General features: G+C 37.6%; 1 protein-coding gene across 14 annotated transcripts in view; it reads right to left on the reverse strand.

Moving 5' to 3' along the window:
* Positions 1-14975, reverse strand: part of NUBPL (NUBP iron-sulfur cluster assembly factor, mitochondrial) — a 160575-nt gene that overhangs the window by 117974 nt on the left and 27626 nt on the right. For all 14 annotated transcript variants that reach the window (XM_065064109.1, XM_065064108.1, XM_065064101.1 and 11 more), the window contains one exon: positions 11118-11208. In XM_065064109.1, coding sequence (XP_064920181.1) covers positions 11118-11208 — 91 coding nt within the window. The remainder of the gene's footprint in view (positions 1-11117; positions 11209-14975) is intronic.

Below are 14975 nucleotides of genomic sequence, written 5' to 3' on the forward strand. Positions count from 1 at the left end.
ATAGGGCTGTGTTTTGGATCTGTGATGAAAACAGTGAGGATAACACAGAGATATTCTAGCTATTGTAGGGCAATGCTTGCACAGCATCAAGGCCTTTGCTGGTCCTCACATCACCCCACCAGTGAGTGGGCTGGGGCTGCACAAGGATTTGGGAGGAGACACAGCTGGGCCCAACTGACCACAGCGATATTCTACAACATATGATGTCACGCTCAGCAATAAAACCTGGAGGAAGGAGCAACAGGGGGATGTTCAGAGTGATGACATTTGTATTCCCAAGTAACCATTACCCATGACGGATCCCTGCTGCCCTGGAGCTGGCTGAACACCTGCCTGCCCATGGGAAGCAGTGAATGAAGTTCTTGTTCTGCTTTGCTTGTGCACAGCTTTCGCTTTACTTCTTAAACTGTCTTTATGTCAACCCACACGTTTTTGCACTTTTACCCTTCTGATTCTCTCCTCATCTCCCTGAGGGGGGAGAGTAAACAGCTGCTTGGTGCTCAGTTGCCCACTGGGGTTAAGCCCCAAGGAAACATTTTAATTCTTGGCTTAGTTTTCAGAAGACATCTGCAGAACAAACAAAGGCTTACATTCAGTCTTATCTCATCAGCTTAGTAAAGATCATTATTCCAGAAGACACTGACATTATACTACACCTCCTTAGAAGGCATCATGCTGTTTAAGAAAAAGCAAAGGTAGCCTACAATTATTAAATAGTATGGTAGTTCATGCAACACCCTAGCAAACCTATTCTGAGCCCACTGGCTGAGGAAGCCCTAACGCAGAGGAGTAGCTCAGAGTTCTCGAGTGTCTGAAATATGGGGTAAGTTAGGGCTTTTTACCATTTCAATGGCAAAATCCAAACATGAGATGAGAAGACTAGAAGCTCAGATTTTCCTCCCCCTTGAAGATTTTATATTGTACTTGGCTATTTTTGGCACTTGTCAATATAATGGAAGATCAGAGACTTCCTAGAATAATAACTAATTATTTTACTTAATGTTTGTCTTCAAAAAATCTTAACAGTGGAAGTCACTTGTCTGTGCTAACTGGATTTTGGTCATCCAGCAAGAAAGGGGCGAATTGAAGTTGTTTTAAGATGGGACATCAATAGCTAAATCTATCAAAAAGTACAATAATTGTAAAAATTTCCAGTTAAAAACAAATTACTGACCTTTGCATGCTGATTTCCAAATGTTTCTGAAGACACTGCCAATGCAGAAGTGTTTGCCAGCATAGTCACCACTGCAAGCTCCAGGCTATGCTCTGAATACATCTGTTTCCCAATTCCTAATTTTTATACAAGCCCCATTTCCGGAACATCCATGCACCCAAAATGAACATTTTTAGCTAACAACATGCTTCTGAGGTGGGAAATTATTCTTACGTGTTACAGATGAGGGAATCAAAACCTGGACTGTGAAACTTGCTCTGGGTTACTCAAGAACCCTGTGGATTTGAAGACCTGTGCTGTGCTCCCCCCAAGGTCTGATGCTCCACTTACAGCATCTGCAATGTTGGAAAGCATGTCATGCACAACTGATAAACATCTAGGAGATCTACACAGTTTAGGTGCATTGCTGCAGTCATGTATTTTCCCTTGAAATTCCCAAATATATGTGAAAGAATTGAAATTTTAAAAAGGAAACTGAGGCACAAACAGCATACAACAGAAAAACCTGCAGAAAGTTACACTACATATTGTCTATAACACCCAAGTCTCCAAATAACATTTTAGCATCTTGTATTTAAGCATTAAAGCAGCATATTTAAAAGTGTATTTCTGAATAACTCAGACATTTAAGAATTCCTTCATTTTTCATAGTGTGTTATTTAAGTAAAAACCCATACTGTAAACCCTTTGCATAGATCTATTAAAATTTGAGCAAGATGATGTTTCTCCATAGTTTATATACATGCTAAAGGTTCTGCTGCTCTTTGCACAGCTCATCATTAGCTGACGTTTTCATGACAAACTGCTATTTTCCAGCTCCTCACATCTCAGTGACATCTCACCACCTGAAACACAGATACATGGCAAACAAAACACACCACGCTAGTCAGACACTACAGAAAGGCCTGTGGATTCCAGTACATTAAACAAGATTATCTGAGACAAACTCAATTAATGTACCATACATACGGACAAGCTGAAACAGATTTTCAGCATGGTCACTTGTAAAATCTGAAAAATTTTTGCATCATCTGGTTTTTAATTGTGTACAATTTCATGCTGCAGTGACTACAGAATACTCAATCACAATCTAAGTTAGGACTCCAACTTACACAGCACCTTCTGTTCATCACAGTAAACAATAATTCTCATACAGCTGCTGCTGTGCAGAAGTATAAGGAACTTAATTGCTGTTTATTTTGAAACTCACTTGTCAAGATCACTGTTCTGTGATAGGAGGATCCAGGTTCCAGTCAAGGACACAAAGGCTTCAGGCTATATAAGGTTTACAACAATGGGGTGTGGGGAAAACAAGGAAAGCAAGGGGGGAAGCAAGGGAGGTATTCCAGAAAAAAACAAACAGAGAGACTAACCTATGACAGAGAGGAAAGGATGCAGTCACCAGAAGGTGGTCAGACTCGCAAATTTTAAATCATTGTTTTAACTGCTTATGCCAGAAGCCCAGAATATTCTACAGCAAGTGACAGACTAATTGAGACTTCAAGCTTGATTTCACACTGTGTTATAAAAGTTTATTTGCAGAATTGCCCCAGAAATACTGCAATTTGTATTTTAAGCTTGAAGAGCTCCACACAAGGAAAGCTGTGATTTCCCATTACACCCCACACTAACTGTGTTATCTAACCACAAAGGCATCACAAATACTTAGAAGCAAAATAGCAATGAGACTCAGCATTATTCAAGGCTCACAGTTCAACCTTAAGAAACAAATGCATAAAGAAATGCAGCTTTTTCCAGAAGATTTGCTTTTCATATTTAGGCAGTCCCATTGCCTGAGTAGGTTTTCTACTTTTTTTCCCTCCTGATAGACTGCAGAGGAAACAAAGCTCTGGAAGACATTTTTCACTAACAGAACTGTTTTGCAGAAATGACTTCATCAGTCCTACCTAAAAGCAAAAGAACTAATTGCTTGCTGGAAGACTATACTTCAAAAGCAAGCCTGGCACAAGTAAACAGCACAATAATTTAGTCATATCTTTGTTACATTTTAAAGCATTGCTGACTTGTTAGGCTTAGAATACTAACACAGGACTAGTTTTAAGTCTCCAATCCCAAATGTCTTCCTAACAATCACCAAAATAACCCATATTTCGAACAGCTCTCAGATCCCCAGGGATCCAAAAAAATTAGTTATAGTGCATCAAAAGTTTTATTAACCTAATTTGGGCAGGTTCTTTATACCCACAAGGAATAAAATAGGCTAACAATACATGTTCAGGTCAAGGATTCTGCCCCAACACACAAAAAAGGTCTGGGAAGCGTCATGTTATCTGAAGCACCGACTCGCTTCTGTGAGCGGGGACTGCCCAGGTCAGACCTGTAACAGTGAGGCAGACAAGGGGACAGCACGACCGGGAGAGGCAGGAACGCCAGGGGCAGATGGTCCCTACGCTGTACCTTCCACTCAAGATAGCACTTCAAACAACGTTCCAGTCAACTAGGGTTAACTGGTTTTGCTTTCAAAGCAAAGCTGTGGAACTCAATACATTTGAGTCAGTGCAGCCTCTTCAGGTTCAATATTGTAATCAAAACACAAAAACCAAAAAAAAAAAGTAGCTGAAAAGGCCTGGAAAAAAAAACACTGTTCAAAGGATTATGTGTAATGGAAAAAAAAAGTTCCTGGACACTGGTGACAAAGATGAAAAATACACTAAACTGGTTGATTTTCCACTTTAAAAAATGTGTTTCTGTGTACATTAAATATTCCCTTTTGCATTCCACATGAATCCTCTCATACATCCTTCTGTGACTTTACTTACAAGTGGTGAAATTAGAGTAAAGTTCTGTGTACTTTACAAGTTTATGACCATCAACTAAAGCAAAGCGAAGAGATGCTGGCTTTCAAACTCTTGCTGTCACTTTTAGCCCCTGGTCAGCACAGGGAAAGGATCAAACACATTTTTTTCTATTTTTGATGTTTTCTGCTTTGTTTTTTTTTATTCTTAAAAGCCACTCCATTGTACTGTAGAGAACGGGCAGGAAAGAGGAAAAATACAGCAAGAAACTCACAGGGGAAAAAAAAAAAAAAAACAAGACAGTAAAATCACAAGGTTAATAATACTGAGAAAATTCAGAATTAGTTACAGTTCTTTAATTTTATTTCTAGCAGATAAGAGAGATGGAAACATTTACTCCTCTGAAAAAAAAGCAAAAAGGTACATGTGTTCAGTGTACAAACAAAATAATAATTTCTTTCATTCATGTATGTAAGATGAAGTGTCTATCTATCATGTTACTACAACAAAACTGTTTGGCAATTTAATTCCAATTTGTATAGAAGTTGAACCAGAAAAAAAACATTTGTATGAGTAAACTCTATAGTATAATGAATATTGTCTAGCCATAATCCATATCAGAACATTTATAATTACTGCACTGCAGGATTAACAACATGAAGAGTAACACACTTCCACTTTCAAGTATTTGAAATATATTTTTTTCAGGTTACAGTGTTTCAGTAATTTATATTCCAATAGCATTTAGTAAAATTTGACTTGCTGTTTTTCCAAAAAAGACTGCTCTCAGTAAGAGGCTTTAATTACTACAGTACATTTCTCATACTTTTTTGTCTTACTTTTTTTTTCGTAAGTATGAATTTATGTATAATGAAGGATAAAATTTTAATAAGTTAACTGTCTAGAGGTTTTTTATTTTTTAAACAGCAGCTAACAACTGCATGCCTATAAATAATTCCTTGCAGAGCTGGGTATCCTCCACCTCCTTTCCCTTCCAAGTAAAGGTCATCAATATTTTCTACAAGTAAACTCTACAAGAGCTGAATTAATCCAGTCTGAGGTTAATTGTTACAGGCTTGAGGACAAAAGTCAAGGTCCAGAATAAAATATTTAACACTTCAGCATTCTGCTCATTTTCAACTACCTCATCACATATGAAAGAGCCTCCAAAATACAAATCACAACTAATTACAACACTCTAAATGATTATTTTGTCACATGTAAGACACATGGGACTACTCCAGCCATCCACATAAACTGGGGTAAGGCATCACCAAAAGTAAAATACTGGTTTTCAGTTTAGACTTCTTTCAAAACAGAATCAGTAAAGCGAATCATTAGATTACGCGCAATCTAAAAATCACTTAATCACAAATCAAGAGATAATGGCAGTAGCAAACAATGATTTTTTTGAAGGAATTGCATTTAATTTTTGTTTAAATTGTGATGCAGTTCCACCAGTAAAGCATGATAAAGGCAACTTTGAGAATACAAGCTGTATTTTTAACATTAAACCCTTATGTAAGATCAAGAAAGTTCTTCATGGTTAACTCAGTAACTACACTACCTATGTAACATTTTCTCTGTTCCTCAAAGGGATGCACCACAGTCTCTTGATACAGTTATTTCCAGCAGAACTCTAAATTTAAACAGTCACAATAGATTCTATTTTATACTATCACTTTCTGTTAGGAGATTCTGTTTCACAGTCTAAAGAGTAGCAGACATGTAAATGTGACCCAGTGAAAAAACACAAATGTCCATTTCTGACTTTAGAATTTTATCAGTAATTTCATTACTAGAGCTCCTGCAATACTATTAGACTCAATGGGGCCAGACATAACTACTGCTATCCTTCTCTCAAAAATTCCAAATTTAGAAAACATATGCTCACTACTGATCTTTTGAATATACTGTTTTATTAAGAAATAAAAAAAGACACTCATAATATCATAAAATGGCAAAGCTTTGAAATAATAAGAGAGCGCTCAACTGTCATGAAGAAAAAAAGCCCACCAGAACCTTCACAATCATTTAAATTAAGTGAAGAAAAGTTATATTTATCAATATCTTTTTGGCAATATAATAGCTTTTGCTCTCTGCCAACTAGTTCAAACAGCAGATTAAAAAAAAAAAAGAAAAAAAGAAGTTATGCAGTTCACTAAGCCAGCAAACTGCTTTTAAGTAATTTATTTGAGGAAATATAAGTAATGCTTTTGTTACTTGTGTTATAAGCATTGCTCTGTGTATATACTGTAGCTGAAATTAATATTTATTCCATAGTTAGATAATCCTCCATTAGCTAATCAAATTCAGTTGTGAACTTACAAGCCAATTTTTCCCTGACCATTCAGTTAAAGTATTTTAAATGACGCTTCATTAAACATTAGCAGCCTTCCCAAGGTACTATAGTTTGCAAAATTATATTAATGGAGTATCTTCCACTTATACAGACTCTCTCTTTACTAAGAACTCCTAATTAATTTTTGAAAAATTAAATTATAGCATAACCATAATAATTTCTATTCAGAAGTAATAATTGCTGCACGGATTTATTCTGTATGGTACCAGGCCCCCCTAATCCCTTTTCAACCGCTACATGCGAGAAAAGAAACAGATATCACAGTGCAAGAGTGCTCAGAACCTCCCAGGATTACCTTACAGATTTATTCTCAAATCCAGACCTCACACTGAAAACAACAATAGACTTTAAACACTATTTTTCATTGCTCTGCTATTAAAAAAAAAAATGTTTTAACTGACTTGCTGTTAGCTATAGATTGTTAATGCATTGTATTTAACACAGAACTGCCTGATTTTGCTCAGTTACTGTATAAACAATATTTGTTCAGAGTTTATGTTTTATTATTGAAAATGTAGTAAGAAATAGGAAAATAACACTAAACCTCAACACACCAAAATGCAAGGGTCATATATATTTTTATATCTATACATGTATGTATAGATATACACCTATGATGAATCACTTCCTTGCAAGCTTTTCCTATCTGTCACACACTAAAGGAATTCTTGAAGTTCACAGTCAAAGCTTCTTATGCCCTCCAAGTTCCTATTTTCACAATGAAATCATCTTAATGTCAGCTACTTTGCCAGCATTTTCATTGCTGTTACTCTACAGCTTCACCAACTCAAGAGTTACAAGCACACAGAGAAGTGAACAGAATTCCTGAAATACAAATTCTGTCCTTGTCTAAACATGAGTTTCTCAGTAGATGTATGTAATGTGCCGAGCTTTTGAAATACACAAGTTCATTTTCTGTCAGTTGAAAAATAAGGTATGTTCTTAAATCCTGATAATATTTGCTTGTACATTCCACACAGACGTAGAAAGAATACATTTTAGCGATCAAAATGTTAATGCTTACCAGTGAACAGCAGCGATTTCAATTCAGGGAAATCCTCCAATTTCTTTCTATTATATTGAATTACGTATTTTTAACAACTCCCAAAACATCTTAAGACAGAAGCTTATAGTGAATTTTCAGTTGTATACAAAAAAACATCTACAGTCACTAAAATTTATATACAAACAAAATTGAGCTGCCCTAATATCTGACTGAATATACTCTTAAGTTCTTGCATTCCTAGCAAGGTAATTTGTATGACCATACGAAACAGACTGAACAACTTGCTTCTTATTTGTGGCTCATTACATGGATTTAAATTTGGTAGGGATTGAAAAAATACATAGCAAAATGTATAAGAATTTCAAACTTATCTGATCAGTTTTTCAGATAATGAGTGGGGAAAAAAAAAAAAAAAGAGGCCATCAAATTTTTACTTGATCTCCTTTAGAAAGGAAAAAGTCAACGTCACATAAAAAGGCAAAGAGAAGAGAGATCAAGAACACCACAATCTAGTCCCTTTTGTGCTCATATTGCATCACACACTTCAAATGCAAAATTCATCAGGAAAGAATCTGTTAGAGGAAAGCACAGCCTGTATGACACACACCCTCGACAGGGTACAAAGTACAGGGGAACGCAAGAAGACTTCCATTTGTATCAGGAAGTCAGACTCTACTGATGATACATGAGAGGGTTTGGCTATTTATTACACAACAGAATTAGCCTTTGACTTCAAAAAATAAAACAGAAACCCCAACAACTAAAACCAAGTGCTCTCAGTCTCTCTTAGAAATTAATCTAAATGAAGTCTGTATTTGTAAACCAGGTATTTAAATGCAAAAAGAACTCAATTTGACAGTTGCCTGTATAAGCACATTTGGAAATATGTTACCTTTTCTTTACCCAGAGTACATGGCATGTGGCATAAGGAGACAGAATTAAGAAATCTTCAGTTTGCCACTTAATAATTTTTCAGAGGCTAATGTTGCAAGCTCAACAACCTCCCTTTAAAGACACTGGCACTGCTTCATTCTGCATGCTTTATACAAAGCAAGAATGTATAGAACAACCACCACCACAACACGCATACACCAGCAGAAATTAACACCGGTTACAAATGCACATTCTACAACAGCAGAGGAGCCGTAGAGTGCTGGAACACCTCTCCTGTGAGGACAGGCTGAGAGAGTTGGAGTTGTTCAGCCTGGAAAAAGAAAACAGTCCGTCCAGACCTTTTTGCAGCCTTTAAGTACTTAAAAGGGGCCTATAAGAAAAATGGGGGCAGACTTTTTAGCAGGGTCTGTTGCGGTAGGACAAGGGGTAATGGTTCTAAACTATAAAAGGATAGATTCAGGCAACATAAAAGGAAGAAATTTTTTACAATGAGGGTGGTGAGACACTGGCCCAGGTTGCCCAGAGAGGTGGGAGATGCCCCATCCCTGGAGACATTCAAGGCCAGGCTGGACGGGGCTCTGAGCAACCTGATCTAGTTGAAGATGTCCCTGCTCATTGCAGGGGGTTGGATTAGGCAACCTTTGAAGATCCCTTCCAACTATTCTATGATTCTATGACACACAAAGATCATGGCATGAAAGGAAGTGGAAGGAATATTTAACTTCCCTTTTACCTAGTAATTGCTGCCCACAAACATTAACAGGCATTGAAAGTTTATTATTTCACTGAAGCCCTTTTATGTCTTGTTTCATCTGGTACATGTCCTTAGTCCCTCCCTGTCAACAAGTGTTGCTAGTTCATACTTTCTTCAGTAGGATCCTAGTACTTTTCAGTATGTAGGCCAGGTGTTATAGCATTGCTGTGAGTTGACCCTGCCTGGACACCAGGTATCCAGCAAAGCCACTCAATCACTCCCCTCCTCAGCTGGACAGGTGAGAGAATATATAACAAAAGGCTTGTTGGTCGAGATAAGGGCCACAACAGATCACTCAGCAACTACTGTAATGGGCAAAACAGACTCAACTTGGGGAAATTAGTTTAATATATTACCAATCAAATCAGAGTAGGGTAATGAGAAATAAAACCAAATCATAAAACACCTTCTCCCCACGCCTTTCTTCTTCCCATGCTTAACTTGACTCCCTTGAGTTGACTTCTCTACCTCATCCCCCGACTAGCACAGGAGGGCAAGGACGGGGGCTGCAGTCAGTTCATCACACGTTGTTTCTGCAGATCCTCCCTCCTCAGGGGGAGGACTCCTCACACTCTTTCCCTGCTTCAGCCTGGGGTCCCTGCCATGGGAGATGGTTCTCCTTCACAACCTTCTCCAACATGGGTCCTTCCCATGGGCTGCAGTTCATCCCGAACTGCTCCAGCCCGGGTCCCTTCCACGGGGTGCAGTCCTTCAGAACAGACTGCTCCAGCCTGGGTCCCCCACAGGGTCACAAGTCCTGCCAGCAAACCTGCTCCAGCCTGGGCTCCTCTCTCCATGGGTCCACAGGTCCTGCCAAGACCCTGCTCCAGCGCAGGCTTCCCACAGGATCACAGCCTCCTTTGGAAATCTACCTGCTGTGGCATGGGGTCCTCCACAGGCTGGGGACAGCTCTGTGCTTCACGGTGGACCTCCATGCGCTGCAGGGGGACAGCTGCCCTCACCATGGTCTGCACCTCAGGCTGCAAGGGAATCTCTGTTCTGGCACCTGGAGCACCTCCTGCCCTCCTTCTTCAGTGACCTTGGTGTCTGCAGAGTTCTTTCACGTATTCTCACTCCTCTCCTGCATCTGCAATTGTGCAGTTTTTTTCCCCCACGTTCTTAAATACATTATTACAGAGGCGCTACCTCCATCACTGACGGCTCAGCTTTTGCCAGTGGTGTGTCCATCTTGGAGATGGCTGGCCTTGTGTCTGTCATATACAGGGGAAGCTTCTGGCAGCTTCTCACAGAAGCCACCCCTGTAGCACCGCTGCTACAAAAGCCTTGCCACATAAACCAAATAAAAGTGTGGGACTGTTTTTGTCTGTGGTTACATTTTTAATTTTTATAATTATATGCACTTTATCACGGAACAGGCAAAACAAAGCATTAAACAAACCATTCCCCAAAAAGCACACTCCCTTACACTCAAACATCACATGAACACAGTATCAGGATAAAGTCATTCTTCAGTTTCACCTTGGCTGGCCTGGGTGGAAGTTAAATCTCTGAAAGGTAAACAGACAATGCAACCTTTCTACTTTAGGTCTTCCTTACTTCTCTCCAGACCCGCATACCTGAATTTACTTTTCCCCAGACCAGCACCCTTCCTAGCAAAAGGAAAACTAGGAGGTTTGTTTACTGTCTTTACCTTCTGGTGGTGAAGCCACCACCACTGCATTCCTAAACACACAACTTCAAATAAAAACGAATCAAGTGGCCTGGCATGTATGGCTGAAGAAAGAGATCAAATACAATCTTTTCAATGACGTTTTGTATAAACTACTGTTCTGATCCTTCTTCCATTTCCTAAGCTAACATTTTCTGGTTTTTAATTTGAATGTCTTCTATAGTGGCACCCTATATAGCAAATTTAAAACTACTGACGATAACCTTTGTTTCCTAGCTACCCTTTCCAGTCTTTTAGTAATAACCCATAAAACTCTAAAGACTGTGGGCCAATATTAAAAAAAACCCCACTACCCAGAATTTGCTCCTAGTTGTACAAGGTAGCTTTGAAAGCAACCTCATTCCTAAAAAGAATTTTAAAAATACATTAAGTTGTCTTCTCTTGTTTGCATTCCTTCTGTGCCACACCAAGGAAGCACCCATCAGTGGTCCATGCTCACCCCTGTACAAAAAAGACAGCAAGAAAAATCACTTCCACTTACTTGGTGTTAATTCTGGGTTTCCTTTTAAGTTCATCATCTTTGGAATTGAAGGCCCATATATGTCTACATCAAGTAAACCAACTTCTTTTGTCTGTGTAGGGAAACAAACACAAAAAAGCATTTGTCAAAATGTCTATCTTCCTTCATAAATTATTAGTTGAGTAGAATATCAAAACTGCCCATAGAAATAAAAATATTATCTTGATTATAGACAGAAGTCATCACTGTTTCCTTTCTCTCTAAATTGCAATTGAAGCATGAAAGATAACAATGTCTCTACTAGTTGAGCCAGACGTCTTCACAAAATCTAGATTCTCGATACGCAGAATCCTCACTTGTACATTTTCTTACTTACAATGTAGACCACAGACTTTATACTAACAAACGTTATAAGCAGGGATCTCTCTACTCCGTGTACATTTACACAGAAATAGTATTTTAACTTTTTTAAAAAGGTATGAAATTTGTGTAACAACCAAGCAATGTTTCTAAATATATTCAAATTAATGCAATTTGAATTGTACTAGTGACTACAAGGAACATCAAAAACATAAGAAATATTTTAATCTTCCACTTAAGTGGTGAGAGTAAACTTTTGGAGACATCTTGAAAATACCGAATTGGAAGTCTCTGAAGCCAATTAAGCAGGTATAACATTTTAACCAAATGCATTTACACCAAAGAATGCTAAAAAACGGGTTTATTCAACTACATATGGTACATGAGGCAATAAACTTTAAATAAAAGTTATAACTATGTAGTTTAGACTTACAAGATTCATTTCTATGTGCTTTTTTATAGATATACATTCATATTTTGTAGAAATTAAACTATTTTTCCTACAGATGGCAAGACACACTACCAATTACCAAGTTCCACAAATTAAGTAGTAATGAGCAAGCGCTTTGAAGTGCTGAACGTCAAGTTCCTCTAATATAAGCTAACTGTATTCAACATTTTGCAAAACATTTGCAAGTATGTTTAAGAGCTTGTTTGAAAGGTTAAGGCAGCAACTGGAGCTTTTCCAATAATGCCGGATCAGTCTTTCACTGTTGGTGTTTCAAATTGCGCACCTCTTTTTCTGGATGAAGCTTTCATGATTTGGTATCATATATCAAGCCATTTTGTTATCACAGTTCTGATGGGGAAGAATGAGAGAAAGCCAAAGGCTCAGTGGTAACAATCAAGTTTCTGGTTAGAAAAAGAGTATAATGAGGCTTTTAACGCAAGTCTACAGCATCTCCACCCTTCAACAGGATTTCTAAACAGGACGTATCTGCGGCATCACGGTCAGTTTGTTTGTTTTGTTAAACAGAAATGCACTCGGATTAAAAACCTACGCATTCAGGTCACTACTTTAAATAAATCTGAAATTCAGTTACGATAAAGAAACAAAATCATAGAAGCCTAGACACCTGAGAAGCAAGACTGACCCTTTTTACTAAAACGTATATTTTTTGTTTGGGGCTTGTTTTTCTGTGGGCGTTCCTTTCTTTTCTTCTTTTTTTTTAACCTATTGATAGTCAACCCTGAAGACACTTTGAAAAGTATGTTTTTACTACAAAAAAAATCAATCAAATTTGGGGTTGGTTATTCAATATTCTTTTTTATTAAACAGAGCAAAGCATATGTAATTACATGAATTATCTCAGGTACTTTAATATTTCTTTCTTTATATGATCTTGTGAAAGCCACTACCAAAAAGTTCAGGAGTTACTCTGACAAATTATTCTACTTCTTGCACAGTGTATGAAAGCTGCAATTTCAGAAAGATTGAAAAGACCCATTTTTACACTAGATTTCAAAGACATCAACAACAGTATGAGAGCTTCTTTGTTCTTGTACAAAATGCATATTTTAGCAGATTAGAAAGATTCATGACTCAGTCCCTTTATCTGTGTCAGCAGCTAATCGAACCCATCAAAACATCATCTAAGGGCTCTGCCACCTAATTACTTCTCAAATGAAAGTAAATATTTGCAGAAAATCCTACACAGTGTTTTAAACCTGGCTGACATCCCTTCCCTCAACTTTTGAAGGGTTTTTTTCACCCCAAAAAGGATCGTGACTATCCACTGATTGACTAACTACAATCATCTTACAACTCACTACAATTCTATTTTCAGCCTAAGGGGACTGAAGATTTAGGATGATCTAAATTAATTAGATTGAATTCACAGCCTCCTAGGCATAGTAAGATGTTCATCACCACAGGCCACTTTTTCCTAGGAGTCAGCAGGAGCATATCCATAAGTGTACCCAATTTCCTGAAATTAAGAAAAAATACACGCGTCCTGGAGAAAAATATCCCTCGGTTACCCAGGAGGATGCTGCAAATCCAGCTACTACTCCAAATTACAAAGCTAATCTTTGTTTCAAGCTAATACAATCATCCTGACAGTTTCTCAAAAAAATGTTCACCCTTCCTCAAAAGTAAGAAAGATGCTTGTTTCTGAGAGGCACTGCTTTTGTTTATGGATATGCTCCAATAAAACAGTTGTCTTCAAACAGAAAAATAATTAACAGATTCTCCAGTTTCTACAAATCTTGTTAATGACAGCGCAAGTGCTCCTACAGCCATGGTGCTTTTTATCAGATTATAGGAGAAAGGTCTTTCAGAAAAAAACTCTTTAAATCACTGGCAGAACCTCACTGAAGACAGCCTAAGGTAGAGTATTTTCTCCCTCATCAAGCAACTCAATACGTTAGGTAAAAAGAGTTCACACTGCCTAGAAGTAGCAGCTTATACAGAAAGCATTGGCCCAATAAACCAAAGGGTTTGAGTTTTGTTTCTCTCAACTACCTCTGCATTTGAAGTACGTAAGCATATATATCATGTATATCTACATAATCACTGCATCTCTTACCCCAGTACAAATACAGCAGTTTTCATTCCAATTTAGAAACTTCTATCACCTACACTAAGAAATAAAAACAAGTTTTCACAGTCACCAGGTACAAGGTTCTGTATTTACAAGAAAATCAAATGCTACATCAAGAGATAAAAACCATATTTTTGCATATATCCCTGAAAGCTGAGAATCCTACAGCTTCATTTTGCGCAGTGTACAAACTACAGGCCCAGACAACCTCACTAAAAAGATCCTTTCCTTTAACTTCTCTGGCAAGATTCTCAACATAATTAAAGTTCAGTTTAGCCTTTGAACTTGGCCGCTGCCTTGTGAGCGGCAGATGTACAAGATAGCTCTATTCTGAATTAATAATTTTCAAGCTCTGAAATTAGTTGTAATAAATCCTTTTGGGAAAAAAAAATAAAATTGTTGAAGGTCATATTAGACACAGTCCGTCTATATATTGGCAGAGAAAGGTCTTGTAAAAATCAAGTAAACTTAACATCCTTTGCTTTCCCTCGTGCAGTTTCAAAATTATTCAATTGCTATCATGTTTGTTCTCTTACACAGGTCAGTTTTACTATACATGGTACTTGTACAGATGACATGGTAATGACAAAATGATCCATATCTTTCCTACTGTTAACTATTTTAGCAGACACTTAAAAATTTTTTCATCTCTCTGACACACTTTATGTAGGTTCCCTTTTTGTCTTTCAGGTAATATTAACTGTGACATCAACTACATTTTCCACTAACAGGTTTTTCAACCAAATGCAACCAGTTCCATTCATATATCACAGAGGACCCCTCCATACATACTTCTGTGTTCAGTGGAGAACCTGGTGATATTAATTGATTTCTTTGAAGTTGCTAAGTGCTTCCTTGAGAAACAAATCTGATAAAAAACTTCATGCCAACAGAAAGAAGGAAAAAAAAAATAAAAAAGGAAAAAAATCAGCCCACAAAAAGCTACTATAAATAGCTGTTAATCAACCCAGCCTAT

This window comes from Columba livia, chromosome 5 (assembly GCF_036013475.1).
Source record: "Columba livia isolate bColLiv1 breed racing homer chromosome 5, bColLiv1.pat.W.v2, whole genome shotgun sequence".
NCBI classification, from domain to species: Eukaryota; Metazoa; Chordata; class Aves; order Columbiformes; family Columbidae; genus Columba; species Columba livia.